This window comes from Bidens hawaiensis, unplaced genomic scaffold (assembly GCF_021521415.1).
Source record: "Bidens hawaiensis isolate Kalapana, Puna unplaced genomic scaffold, B.hawaiensis_p1.1 tig00012650_1, whole genome shotgun sequence".
NCBI lineage: Eukaryota > Viridiplantae > Streptophyta > Magnoliopsida > Asterales > Asteraceae > Bidens > Bidens hawaiensis.
Window position 1 is genome coordinate 208668 of NW_027492047.1, and position 15348 is coordinate 224015.

The 15348-nt window shown below is 38.2% G+C and overlaps 1 protein-coding gene across 1 annotated transcript; it reads left to right on the forward strand.

The window, feature by feature from the left end:
* The first annotated feature begins 1829 nt into the window (after positions 1 to 1829).
* LOC143541833 (1-aminocyclopropane-1-carboxylate oxidase homolog 3-like) lies at positions 1830 to 4238 on the forward strand. Its single transcript, XM_077034549.1, has 3 exons — positions 1830 to 2404; positions 3289 to 3610; positions 3813 to 4238. The coding sequence occupies exons 1-3, from the start codon at positions 1881 to 1883 to the stop codon at positions 4053 to 4055; spliced, it is 1089 nt and encodes a 362-aa protein (XP_076890664.1). The 5' UTR covers positions 1830 to 1880; the 3' UTR covers positions 4056 to 4238.
* The last annotated feature ends 11110 nt before the right edge of the window (positions 4239 to 15348 follow it).

Consider the following 15348-nt stretch of genomic DNA (forward strand, 5'->3'; position numbering starts at 1 on the left):
TGACGAAAAAGCGGAAAAGAAATCAAGTGGAAGAAGTGAGTGAAAAAGACAATGAGCAAAGAAAAAGTTGGGCGCTACCGTAAGCTACGGTAGATTTCACTCAAGAACACTGTAGCATAGAAGGTGGCCACCGTAGATGTTACCATAAGCTATGGTAGTTGCTGGAGGCCGGATACCGATGACGATTTTTGCTTTATTTCATAATCTTTTGTCATATTTCCGAACTATAACCGGCGGGAGGCGATTTTTAGGGTTAAGAAAAATATTTTTGGTGATTTCTAAGGGAGGATTGAAGCTATTTCATATGTAGATTTCAAATTAGATGTTGATATGGTCATCTAAACAATGAGTGGCTAATTTTCTTTTTGTTCTTCCCGGATGTAATGTTTTATTGTGAACGACGACGCTAATGTTCTTTAGTTTCTGTAGTAGTAATCTAATCATTCGTGCTTAGTATTATTATGGTATTTGTGTGATTGTTTGTAGTTTGTTAATATTGTTTGATCTGTGTTATGAACCATACGTTCATGGTATCACTAGCAATCGAGATTTAATGGGACGGATTTGGGTTGGCTATATTAATTATCATCGGGTGATAACCTTGTGTTCTAGTAATCCGAGTACTTGGTCCCTTTATCACAAACAATTGCATATACATTAACCTTGATTGTTCATATAAAACCTAGACCCCGGAAGGAACACTCTTGCTCTTAATGGGTTACAAACTTCTTAGTTATTTGCTAGTTAATTTCAATTAAACAAAACTTTGAGATTACATTTTGGCATTTTGATTTTAATTTTATTAATTTAGGAGCTACTTAGTAAACACATTCCCACAAACTCGTTGTGTTCGATACTCATTTACCGTTATTTATTAGGTAGTGTTTGGTATGAAGTAATGATAGGCGTAATGGAATGGATCATTCCAAATGAATGGAATCAAACAAGTTTGGTTGTCATTCATCAATGGAATGAATCATTTCTAAGGAATGAAATTCCTATATATATAACATTTTGCATGAGGCAGCGTGTTTTGGAATCAGCACGTGTTCATTCCATTTGCCTTCGACATATTTGGATCCCTAGCTCCCGAGTTTTTAGAGTGGGTACAGAAGGTGGTCCACAGTGACTCGCAGAGCCTGAGGAATCAAGGGGTTTATATTTAGTAGAATAGGCTTTGCGATTCAAAAGGGGAATAACAGCGCATCTTGTTACTCGCTTACCCGTTATCCAGATCTTGCTCGATTAGTTTTTATATGTGTAACAAACTGATTTAATGTTGATTAAAAAAAGGTCTAAATAAAAAAAAAAATCCTTCAAGGAATAGAATGGAAAATGATTAACAATTATTATTATTATTATTATTATTATTATTATCATCATTATTATTATTAAATTATAATGTTATTATACTTTTATTATTATATCGTATTATGTTATTACCATTCCATTAAATTCCATTAATTGACAAAATATTATGTGTGTATAGTTTACTATTTAATAAAATAATAATAATAAAATGATGATTCATTTCATTCTTATGTGGTAACCAAACAAGATAATGGAACGATAATGATTCATTTAATTCCTTTGACCATTTAATTCCATTGTCCATTACATTCTCTCATTCTTTCTATTATCTCATACCAAACATACCCTTATTGTTTTTGGTTTATATTTGAGTGAGACTTCGATCTCATGTCAAATAATATGTTTTATTTTCATTTGTTCTTTTTTTATTTAGAAGGAAACAAAACTCCTATTTTTCTAATGAACAATTCGACCACGTTATGATTATAAATATGATATGATACACTAAAATTAGAAACTCATCATTTATACATCAATTCAAGCTTTCCTTTTCCAAGATCACAAGAAAAATGGTCCTTAGTGACACATCAATCCAACCGGACTATGACCGTAAAGCGGAGCTCATAGCTTTCGACGAAACCAAATCCGGCGTCAAAGGTCTTGTTAATTCCGGAGTAACTGAAGTCCCTCGAATATTCCGTCTATCTTCACCTGAAAACCTCACCTCCCAACAACCACAACCAACTCTTCCAACCATAGACCTTGAAAGAATCAATGAAGATCCTATACGTCGTAAAGAGGTGATCAGGCAAGTGAAGGACGCGTTTGAGAGCTGGGGATTCTTTCAGATGGTGAATCATGGAATGCCGGTTAATGTTTTGGAGGAGATGTTAAAAGGAGTGAGGGATTTTCATGAGCAAGATACTGAGGTGAAGAAGCAGTGGTACAAACGGGATTTGAGCGGGAAGACTAGGTTCGTGTACCTCAGTAACTTTGACATATCTGCTACACATGTGGCTAACTGGCGAGACAGTTGTTACTGCTTCATGGCTCCGAACTCTCCCCAACCACACGAATTGCCACCAGTTTGCAGGTTTTACTTTTTAAGGGGTGTAATTTGATACAAATAAAATTAATATACTATAAGTATAAAATAGTTAGAATAATTAATGTAACTATACAATTTTGAACTAGAGTTATTATACTACAAAAAAGATGGTAGGGTTATAATAATTACTCAAGTTCAAAAACTATAGAATAATAATAATAATATATTCGGTACAAATAATATAAACATAGCAAACATACAAATAATTAAAGTAATTACAGTTTTGAACTATAATAATTATGTTATTAAAAATAATATAATATAATAATAATTACTCTAGTTTAAAATTTCTTGAGTAATCATAATTACTCTAGTTAGTTGTATAGTTCTCATGATAAAAGTCATTTGTATTTGATCCAAACCCTATTTTAGTATTAGCATAATTATTCATTTTATTTGTGTGCTTCTCACATTTATTAAAGTTGGTTATATTTGATCTGAAGAGTACTTTTTAATCTATATTTAACAACCCTTTTTTGAGGTTTTCAATCAAATCAATATATGCTACATATGTGCAACCACCGCTCAATAGAGACATGGTTATATTATAAGTGCCTTATTTGTCCGTATACCATTAGATTAATAAAACATCAATAATTCTCTACCTACTGACTAATTAGTGAGTTTGGTGGATTAAAGTCCAAAATGGTTTTTGGTCAATCGATGAAAAATAAATTCGTAGATTGTGTCTTATCCATCTTATTGACATAGTGAATTTAAGTATAAATAACAAATATTTATAAGCCAAAATGAATTATTAATGAGTAAACTGAAATAACTTTATTGTTTGTAAACTTGAATTCAACCATATATAAGAGCTAACTAAGTTTAACCATTGAATATTTTATTTGATTGGGATATTGTTGTAGAGATATTTTGTTGGAGTATTCGAAACAAGTGACGAAACTTGTGGTTTGTCTATTCGAGTTAATGTCAGAGGCTCTTGGTCTTGATCCCAATCATCTTTTCGACATGGGATGTGCGGCTGGACTTTCTGTTGTTGGCCAGTATTATCCTTCTTGCCCACAACCTGAACTAACAGCTGGTACCCGAGACCATACCGATAATGATTTTATCACTATTCTTCTACAAGATCTTATTGGCGGCCTCAAGATCTTTTATCAGAATCAATGGATTGATGTTCCTCCTATACCAGGAGCTCTTGTAGTGAACGCTGGAGACTATTTGCAGGCATCTCTCTTTCTCTCTCTAAGTTTCAAGCTTCAATGTCATTTTATTTATTGGTCTATCATAGTGTATATATATACTTGTTATCTCACACTTCATTGCTAGTCATTAATTTTTTAATGCGAATCAAATATATTCGAAATTGAGATTTATTCTTAGAAGTTAAAAGCATATGTCTTAATATAAATCCATTGGAATTTTGCAGCTAATTACGAACGACAAGTTTGTTAGTTCAAAACACAAAGTGGTGGCAAACAAGGTTGGGCCAAGAGTATCGGTGGCATCATTTTTTACGACGGGTATGATGGATACGTCAAAGGTGTATGAACCCATAGCCGAGTTGCTTTCAGAAGATAATCCAGCCAAGTATAGAGGCACAGCACCGAAAGAATACACAGCTTATTACGGGGGAAAAGGACTCTCTCCCCTTTTGCACTTCAAAATCTAATCTGTTGAGAAGCCATTATGGGAGTTATCAATCTCTCTTAGTTAAAATTGTTATTTTATGTTCATATGTAACATGTAATGTAACTAGTGGTTATATCCGCGCTTCGCAATTATCTTTAATAAGAATATTGTTTGAAATTAATGTAAATCTAAACTGTGAAAAAAAAATAAGCAAACTACAAGATATATAAAACTCTAAAAAGGGTTGTTTAGGCGTAAATATTACTTGAAAGGAAAATTCATGAACTAAAAATTAAATCATTCTTGAAAATATTACGGATTATAAAAATCTCTAAATTCTATAAAAATATTTTTTTAACATGTTGGCACCATATTAAATGTATAAAAATTGTGACTTTAAAAACCAATTAATATGGGTGTTGCTACATACCCCCTCCTCCTTTACATCATTTTTACTAAATATACACCGCCCTTAACTTATTAAATAAATTACTATTACCTCTTAACATTACTTATATACATATTTAGTCCCTACAACATTTTTTTTCACTTAATAATCTCTACTACACATATCAAATTAAAAACTATCAAGTATTACTATTAATTTATTTTTTTAGTATTAATATTGTAAATATTTATAATATATATTTTTTTAATTTTAATAGTATATATATTTATAATATCCTTATTTTACCTCTTTATCTTTTACAAAATAAACCCGAAACTCGAAAACCTAAAACCTTAAACCCGAACCCTAAACCTTAAACCCAAAACCCGAAACCGAAAACCTAAACCCTAAACCCAAACCCTAAACCCTAAACCCTAACCCTAAACTCGAAATCATAAAAACCGCAACTTGTAAAAAAAATAATATGAAATTCTTATTTTTGTGCTAATTTGGTAATTATATGATTTAAATGGGTAATATGAAAGTTAGTTTTTCCAAGGGGTATGACAAACAACCAGAGGGTACGTTTAGCCACACCCATTAATATTGATGGTCGGTAATCGGCATCATAATTTTATTTTGTTTGATACATGTATGTAGTTAGATGTTTATATATATAAAAAAATATACTATGTGATTGGTTTACTTAACTTTCTTATAATAACATGTTTCTATTCATTGATTAGTATGATTTCATTTTGTTAATAGTTTAATTTTTCAAAAATTTGATTTTGCGCCGTAAAGAGGAGATCGGGCAAGTGAAGATCCTATACGGCGTAAAGAGGTGATTGGGCAAGTGAAGGATGCGTTGGAGAGTTGGGGATTCTTTCAGATGGTGAATCATGGAATCCCGGTTAGTGTTTTGGATGAGATGATAAAAGTTGTGCTCTTTCTTTCTCAATCATAGAACACACAATATGTTGCTGCCCTTACTAGAATCCTAAACAACCGTCAAAGCCACTCCATTTTGTGTGCGGACTTGCCTCCTCTATCATCGCCAATTTCTCGTTCTTTTCATTTCCCAATTTGGTAACTTGGGGATAAAAAATGTTGGAGATAAAAAAATGGTAGAATTTAGTGATCAGAGGCAGAGGCAGAGGCAGGTTGTGATGCTCGGTTTTTTGGCAATGTGGTTGGTCGGAGATGAAGGTCTTCCTAGCGAAGCCGACTTAGTTTATGACGTTGTTGGTCATCGTGTGAGAAAATGGTTGTCTCCAGAGATGAGGATGGTCACTAGGGAAGACAATTCTATAGTTCCTTACATGCTGAGAATAAATTGGTTTTTATTGGTCCCAACTATTTTTTGTTTGCCGGCGGTGGTCCCAACTTTCATTTTGGCTGGCAGCAGTCCCAACTTTCACATACATTGAAACCCCCCAGTCGCGACTAACGGATTACAAACTCCGTTAATTAAATGATGATGTGTCGTCCTAGTTGTCTAATACAGATGACTGTGCATCCTACGTGGACAGAAACAGCTGATGTGTACTTAAACATATGTTTTATACTTAAGATTATTCAAACATAAAGTCACAACTTATAACAAGCCCTAATCCCAAATTCTCTGTAACTCTCAAGAACCCTAATTCTTCTTCAGCTAATTGAAAGACGAAAAAGACCTAATCTTTAACAATGAATAATCAAATACGGGTTTCCTTCCACACTAATGGAGCCTTTGATGTTGCACCACCGATTTTAAGGTACGTTGGTGGAAAAAAAACTTCATTGATGTTAGATGTTGACAAACTTTCTTATTTTGAGCTACTGGATTATGCCAAGGAGTATGGTTCATATGAATCGAAAAACGGTCTTTGGTTGTATGGTAAGATTCCTGATGATGGTCGTTTAAAGATGCTATCAAGTGATAAAGAGGTATTCGATTTGTTGTCTTTGATTGGTTCTAGTTCCGTGCCTGCACAAGGTATGGTTTTGTATGTTCAAACTGAAAAGTTAAGAAAGCCCACAACCAATACCCCTGCAACAACCCAACCCATGATCTCTCCAGCCCAGCCCATTATCTCTCCAGCCCAGCCCATTATCAGCCCAGATAAGCCCATTATCCCTGCAGCCCAGCCCATTATCACTGCAGCCCAGCCCAGTAGCCAACAAAAAGCATGCTTGAGCCCTAGTTCAGAGGTTAAGATGTACTCTAAGCTGACAGCTAGAAAACAAGTTCCACCGGTTAAATCACCAGATAAGGATACTAGTACAACATCTAAATCTCCAGATAAGGTTACAACTTTCACACTTGGATCACCAGTTAAGGTTACAGACACAACACTTAAATCACCACCAATTGACACAAATAAAGATGAAATAGATAGTGGTGGGTTAGATTCAGATAGTTCAGAAGATGATGATTCTGAGGATTAGTCATATAAATTGATTTGGATGATGATGGATCTGACAATGATGATGAAGAGTGGAAAGGTTCAGTTGCTAAGTTACAACAGATGATTGAGCAAGATGTTGAATCAAAGAGAAAGTTAATTGAAGAGTGTGCAGAACAATCTACTGATGCAATTCCTGAAGTAGATAGTACTTATGAAGATTCTGATGCTGAAATTGACACACCTGGAGAGAGTGAAGATGATGACATAAGAGGGAAGAAACACAAAATAGATGTTCCAGTTGTTAATGAAGAAACTAATTGGTCTAAGTTTAAATGGGTTGTTGGGATAAAGTTCCCCACCAGGGATGCTTTCAAAGAAGCAGTTAGTAATTATGCAGTCTCAAATGGTAAAAATGTATACATTGCTACAAGTAACAAGAGTAGAGGAGGACGTGTAGGTGTCAAATGTGTGAAAGGGTGTCCATTTAGTCTCTATTGTTCATTTCATAAGGGCAAGAAGTGTTATATGGTTAAGACTGTTAATGATAAACATAATTTTCAGAGAAACATGGCAAAGAATAGGCAATTGACTGCTAAGTTTATAGCTAAAGACTTGTTGCCTTTATTCAAAGCTAAACCTCTATGGAAAGGAAAAGAGATCCAAGATGCAGTCAAAGAGAAACATAAGGTGCTTATATGTAAATGGTTGGCTTACAATGCCAAAAAATGTGCATTTAAGATGCTTCATGGGTCAATGAGGGAGCACTACAGTCAAATTGGGTCTTACTTGGCAGCTTTGAAACAATTCAATCCAAATTCAACCTTTGATTTGGTGACTGCTCCCCCAGGGTTCAATAACCAGGATCCAGATTCAAACTTGGAGACATTCTTTAGGTTTTTTGTGTGTTTTGATGGGGTGAAAAGGGGGATTTTAGCTGGTTGTAGGAAATTTTTATGCTTGAATGGTTGTTTTTTGAAAACATTTTTAGGAGGTATGTTGTTAGCTGCAATAGGGAGAGATGCTAATGACCAAATGTACCCTGTTGCATGGGCTGTAGTTGAAGGTGAGTCTAATGATAGTTGGGAATGGTTCATGGAAGAACTAAGAAAATGCCTAGATGTCCAAGATGGTGGAAAGGACTGGACACTTATGTCTGACCAACAAAAGGTAAGTCTTTACTTTGTTAATATGTAAGTAACAAGTTGTAAGTTATAGATGTCTAAACTGATTATGCAAACTGGAAATATGCAGGGATTAGTGAATGCTGTGTCTTTGATTTGGAAAAATGTTGAGCATAGAAACTGTGCAAGGCACATCTATGCAAATTGGAAAAAGAAGTTCAAGGGTAAAGACTTGAAGATGTATTATTGGCAAGCATGTAGGGCTTATAATGAGCCTGACTTTAATGATGCTATCAAGGGGATGAGAGACATATCAACTGATGCAGTGGAGGCTTTCATGAAACAGAATCCTAATTGCTTTGTAAGGTGTTTTCTTAAGAATAATACATCTTGTGATGTCATAGTGAGTAACATGGCTGAGACATTTAATGGGACCATAGTTGAGGCAAGATCTATGCATATTATAAACATGTTAGAGGCTATTAGGGTATCAACAATGACCAGGATAATTACTAAGCATTCTGAAATGTTAGCTCAAGATGTGGTTGTGTGCCCAAGGTTACAAAAAAAACTTGATAGAGGAAAAAAGTGGGCTCATAAATGTACAGTGTTCCCATCAGCATATAATGTGTTCCAAGTTAAAGATTTTGATGAGGATCTTGTTGTGGATTTGAATAGCAAAACATGTTCATGTAGAAAGTGGGACTTAACAGGTATGTTAACCATTAAAGATTTAGATATGTTGATAGGTCTTGCATGTGTGTATATAAAAATTGTTTTTTGACAGATATACCTTGTAAGGCCCCGTTACCGGTAACCCTACTTTCGTGTTGGATTTACTCATAAACACAGTTCTAAATATCAGAGTTAATTAAAACATTTACGCGGAATATAAAACTTTCATAAAACTTTACATAATTCATAACTTGTCTCAAACATCCTTTGTCTTTCAACATTAAAGCATTAAATTAAAACATCATAAGTCTTCAGATGCCAGATTCTTGTTCAGTGCCACGTGTCTCCTCAAGCGAGCTGCCTCATCCTACTCACCTGCGTGCATACTAAAAGTCAGCTACGCTGAGTGAGTTCTAGATAATCACATAATCATACCATTCACATAACATTATATTCTTTCATTCATACTTTTATACTTTCATACTTTCATACTTTCTTACATTCATACTTTCTTACTTTCATACTTTCTTGCTTTCTTTTGTATTAACTTACTTTCATATCTTATGTTATAAAGAGCATTACGCCCTACATTCCTCGAGTATTATTAGGGCTCGGTACCCCCTTTCCTCGAGTATTATTAGGGCTCGGTACCCTCTTTCCTCGAGTATTATTAGGGCTCGGTACCCTCTTTCCTCGAGTATTATTAGGGCTCGGTACCCTCTTTCCTCGAGTATTATTAGGGCTCGGTACCCTTCTTCCTCGAATATTAGTAGGGTTCGGTTCCCTAGTTCTCGAATATTAGTAGGGTTCGATTCCCTCTTCGTTACCACACAACCATACATCATACCTCGAGTATTATTAGGGCTCGGTACCCTTTTCGTAACCATACAACCATACATCATACCTCGAGTATTATTAGGGCTCGGTACCCTTTTTGTAACCATACAACCATACATTATCATTTCTTTCTTCTATTATCTCTATCATGTTCATACACATAATCATACATAACATACTTACCTTATACATAGCGTTACAACCTGACAGTACGTGCAATATCCGAAGATCTTTCACGTACCATCAAGCAATCATCCATACATTTCACATTATCCACATAAGGCATACACTTATCTCTTAGGAAAAGTGTATTAACAAACATGTTGAGTATGCACACAGCCCCGAAAACATAACACATAAATGGGGCTAGAAACTCACCTGAACACGGTTACGTTCTCCGTTGATCGTAATCCCTTTCTTCAGTTGTGCACGGCTGACTTACCAACTCAGATCTATCAACAAAATCTCGGGTCTCGGCTTCGAATCTTGATCGGTTAGAATGTGTGTGTTTTGAGTGTGTGAAGAAATAGATGTAAATGAAGATATTTTTGGGGTTTTGGGGGTATTTATATCCCTGAAATCCCATTCTTATATAACCCATCTCAATTAATCCACGTCCAAGACCCGCTCCCTACCCGATACTAATTAATTACGCGAAATCACTAAACATAACTTCCTTTATTCATCATTAAAATTTTTAGGATGTTACAAGTCTTCCCCCCTTAAAAAGGTTTCGTCCCCGAAATCTAACTATTACATAAACAAACTAGGGTAAAACTTGCGCATCTCATCCTCCGCTTCCCAAGTAGCATCCGATCCTTTGCGGTGTTTCCATATCACTTTTACCAAAGGTATAATCTTGTGACGAAGCTGCTTTTCCTTGCGATCAACGATCTCTATCGGTTGCTCGATGTAGTTCAATTGTTCATCAACCTCAATATCCATCAATGGCACGTGAGACGTGTCATCAGCTAGACACTTCCTCAGATCAGAAACATGGAAGGTTGAATGAATTCCTTCTAACTCATCGGGTAAATCCAGTTTATAAGCTACTTCACCCACACGTTTTACAATCTTGAACGGTCCAATGTACCTCGGACTCAACTTTCCTCTTTTCCTAAAACGGATAATCCCCTTCCAAGGCGAGACTTTGAGCATCACATAGTCACCCACGTTAAACTCAATTGGTCGTCGCCGCTTATTTGCATAAGACTTTTGTCTGTCTTGAGCGGCTTTCATTCTTGCTTTGATCTGATCGAACTTTGAAGACGTTTCTTGAACCACTTCTATGCTTCCCATTTCCTTTTGACCAATCTCACCCCAACACACCGGGGTTCTACATCGTCTACCGTACAGCATCTCAAACGGTGGCATACCAATACTTGAATGGTAACTATTGTTATAGGAGAACTCTGCCAGATGCAGATGATCATCCCAACTTCCACCAAAATCTAAAACACAAGCACGTAGCATATCCTCAAGGGTTTGGATCGTCCGTTCGGACTGTCCATCGGTTTGAGGATGATACGCCGTACCGATGTTCAACCTCGTCCCCATAGCTTCATGAAATTTCTTCCAGAACCTCGAAGTAAACCGTGTATCCCTATCAGACACGATCGATAACGGTACTCCATGCTTGGTTACCACTTCCTTGATGAACAAGCTTGCTAACGTTTCTGACGAGATGGCCTCTCGTATGGGCAGAAAGTGAGCACTCTTGGTCAAACGGTCCACAATCACCCAGATGGTATCATGTTGCTTAGCTGTACGAGGTAGCTTAGTTATGAAATCCATGGTGATGTGTTCCCATTTCCACTCAGGTATCTCTAGCGGTTGCATCTTCCCATAAGGCTTTTGGTGCTCGGCCTTGACTTGTAAGCAAGTTAAGCACTTACTAACATAATCCACTACATCATTCTTCATTCCTGGCCACCAGTAATCTCTTTTCAAGTCTTGGTACATCTTTGTAGCTCCAGGATGGATTGAGTACCTTGACTTATGAGCTTCATCTAAGATTCGACTTCTAAGATCACAATGGCGTGGAATCCACATACGGTCAAATCTAGTTTTAACTCCATGAGTGTTTTCCATCAATTCATCTTGCTGGCCATAAATCCTTTCTTTCTTTACTAACCCTTCGTCTACTAACACTTCTGACTGCACTTTGATGATTTCTTCAAAAAGACTTGAGTTCATGATCAACTTGTATGACTTCACGGTTGCAAGGACTTCCTCATTCTTACGACTTAGCGCATCAGCGACCACGTTAGCTTTACCGGGGTAATACTTAATCTCACAGTCGTAATCCTTTATCAATTCTAACCATCTTCTCTGCCTCATGTTCAATTCTTTCTGCTCGAAGAAGTACTTTAAACTCTTATGATCTGTATAGATAGTGCACTTAGTACCGTACAGGTAATGCCTCCATATCTTAAGAGCATGCACTACAGCTGCTAACTCCAAATCATGCGTCGGATAAGTACTCTCATGGACTTTCAACTGTCTAGACGCGTAAGCTATCACCTTCCCTCGTTGCATCAACACGCAACCTAACCCTTGATGCGAGGCATCAGCACAAACAACGAAATCCTCGTCGCCATCGGGTAAAGTAAGGATTGGAGCTTGCGTGAGTCTCTTCTTCAGTTCTTCAAAGGCTTCCTCCTGAAACTTCCCCCAACTGAATACTATCGACTTTCGGGTCATACCGGTCAGCGGTGCGGCTATCTTGGAGAAACCTTCGATGAATCTCCTATAGTAGCCAGCTAACCCTAGGAAGCTTCGTATATCAGTCGGATTCTGCGGAGTCTTCCAATTCGTTATCGCTTCAATCTTAGCCGGGTCCACGGTTATCCCCTCCGGATTAATTACGTGACCTAAAAATTGCACTTCCCTTAACCAGAACGCGCACTTCGAAAACTTGGCATACAGCTTCTCTTTCTTCAGAGTCTCCAATACCTCTCTCAGATGCTCAGTATGTTCAGATTCGTTCTTTGAATAAATCAATATATCGTCAATGAAGACGATAACCGACTTATCCAACATCGGCCGACACACCCTATTCATCATGTCCATAAATGCTGCAGGAGCATTTGTCAGACCGAATGACATTACGAGGAACTCGTAGTGTCCATACCGCGTTCGAAACGTTGTCTTAGGGATGTCTGCCTCCTTCACCTTCAGCTGATGGTAGCCTGATCTGAGATCTATTCGTGAGAACCAACTTGAACCTTGCAGTTGGTCAAACAGATCATCAATCCTTGGCAAAGGATATCTATTCTTTACCGTAAGCTTATTCAACTCACGATAGTCTATGCACATTCTCATACTTCCATCCTTCTTTTTCACAAACAAAACCGGTGCGCCCCACGGAGAAACACTCGGTCTGATAAAACCCTTGTCTAGGAGTTCTTGCAGTTGGGACATCAATTCTCTCATCTCAGACTGTGCTAGACGGTAAGGCGCTTTCGCGACAGGTTGGGCTCCTGGTATTAAATCTATCTGAAATTCTATTTCTCGCTCCGGTGGCAACCCCGGAAGATCCTCAGGGAATACTTCTGGGTAGTCGCGCACAATAGGAACATCTTTCATTTCTTTCGTCTCGGCCGTAGCGTTGACAACATACGCCAGGTAGGCACCACACCCTCGCCTTAGTAAACCCTCAGCTTTTATCATCGAAATGACATTAAGCCCGGAACTTTCCTTATCACCATAGACCGTTACCGCGCTACCATCCAATGACTTTAACCTTATAATCCTACTCTTACATACTATCTGAGCCTCAAACTCAGACAACCAATCCATACCCAAAACCACATCGAACCCTCCCAAGGTCATAACGTACAAGGTAATCGGGAACTCATGTCCTTCCAATTCTATCTTACAGTTCTTAACCATCTTTGTTATTTTAACCGAAGTGTCACTAGCGGTTTCTACTATAAGGGTCTCAGACACTCGGCAACATTTCATTTTAGCTAGTTTACTAAATGGTGTGGCTACGAAACTTTTGTTTGCGCCCGAATCAAATAATACAGTAGCGGAAACACCGTTCACGAGAAACGTACCTGTGACAACATCCGGAATCTGCTTGGCTTGTTCTTGAGTCAGCATGTAGGCTCTAGTTCTTGGCCTGGCTTGATCAGCATCTTTCCTTCCACTACCTCCAGCTTCACTCTCGGTACACTCCCTAGCAAAGTGACCTGTCTTACCACACTTGTAGCATGCAGGCTTAGAACTGCACTCATGAGCATAATGACCTGCCTTCCCACACTTGTAGCAAACATTCGACCCAAATTTACATTCCCCGGCATGTATCTTTCCACACTTATGACATGTATCCGAACCCTTTCCCCACCTACACGCACCACTGTGCGCCTTGCCACAAGTCTTGCACGACCTGTTCTCCCAAACTCTCGGTTGTTTGTTCTTAGGGTTCCATATCTGGGTACCGGGTCGTTTAGCAGGAGCGACCCATTTCTTCTCTTTCTTCTCATCTCCCACCACCACATCATCCGCAACCAAGTCTGCATAAACCATTTCTGCGAGTTCGACAGCAGAATCGAAAGTAGTAGGTTTACTTGTTCTGACTAACATGCGAACTCTCTGTGGTAATCCCCTCACATAACACTTGATCCTTTTTGCCTCAGTGTTGACCATATCGGGCACCAACATGGACATTCGATTGAACTCGGTGGTGTACTCACGGTGTGTCATTGTCCCAGCTTTCAAGTTTAAGAATTTCATCTCCGCCCTTTCAACCTCGGCGTCAGCACAGAACTTCATCATCACTAACTCCTTCAGATCATCCCACTTCATCTCTTTGATCTCTTCACGGGTCTTCCTCTGCTCCACACTCTCCCACCAATACATAGCCTCATCTACGAATGACTGAGTAGCATAACCCACAGCTTGGTCGGGACGGCATTCGCTAATGCGGATAACCTTGTCCATAGCGGTTATCCATTGGAGAGTAGCGATTGCGTCTCCCAACCCGGTCAGCTTTGGCGGGTCGCATCCTTTGAAGGACTTATAGCTGCACCCACCTTGTCCTCTTCTCCTATCATCGACTTTCACAGACTTATCCCCACTCGAGGCCCCTCTTTCACCTTCCCCATCCTTCCTACCATCACCACCCGCCCCTTCAGCAGTTCGTTCACGGCTTCCAGCAGATCCTTCGGTATTCAGGTTCTTCACAGCAGCAACTACAGCCTGAACAATGGCTGCTTGAACTGCAGGGCTAAGTTGAACTTCCTCGTTGTTGTTCTGGTCTCCTCCAGCTGCGCTTCCTTCATCTTCGGTGTGGGAAGCTTCTTCTACCGAGGGTTGCCGGACAAGACGAGGCCTGCCACGACGCCCAGTGCGACCCCCAGTTTCAACAAATTCTCCAGCTCCAGCCATTAGTATTCTAAAGGGGAAAACACAAACATCATCACTCAAGGAACTATTTAGTACAAGGATAGTAAGGCTAACAGGTAATAACAGTGGCCAGTTGTGACTAGCTGATCACGTTACTTTCCGTGTCCTATACACTTCCCTTTATGAGTCTATTTGTGCTGGTTCTACTTAAGCAGTTTGTCAAAGTAAACAATCAATTATTCCTATCCCTGCCGTTCACATATCTTTCCTTTCTCATTAACATATATCATTTAATCATACACCTTACCTTTACTGTTCTTGCTTGAGCAACACATGGCATTCTTGAACTGGCATCTTCTTTCCTTTCTTACTTATATCCCATAATCTGTTCGAGTCTAGGCATGTAGGATGCTTAAATCTCTCGAACTTTGCTCTGATACCAACTTGTAAGGCCCCGTTACCGGTAACCCTACTTTCGTGTTGGATTTACTCATAAACACAGTTCTAAATATCATAGTTAATTAAAACATTTACGCGGAATATAAAACTTTCATAAAACTTTACATA

Bases quoted from the DNA above. Each gene is read 5' to 3' on its own strand.
- LOC143541833 (XM_077034549.1), top strand. From the start codon at position 1,881: ATGGTCCTTAGTGACACATCAATCCAACCGGACTATGACCGTAAAGCG. The intron at 2,405-3,288 runs GTTTTACTTTTT...ATATTGTTGTAG, and splicing joins GAATTGCCACCAGTTTGCAG to AGATATTTTGTTGGAGTATT. The intron at 3,611-3,812 runs GCATCTCTCTTT...GGAATTTTGCAG, and splicing joins ACGCTGGAGACTATTTGCAG to CTAATTACGAACGACAAGTT.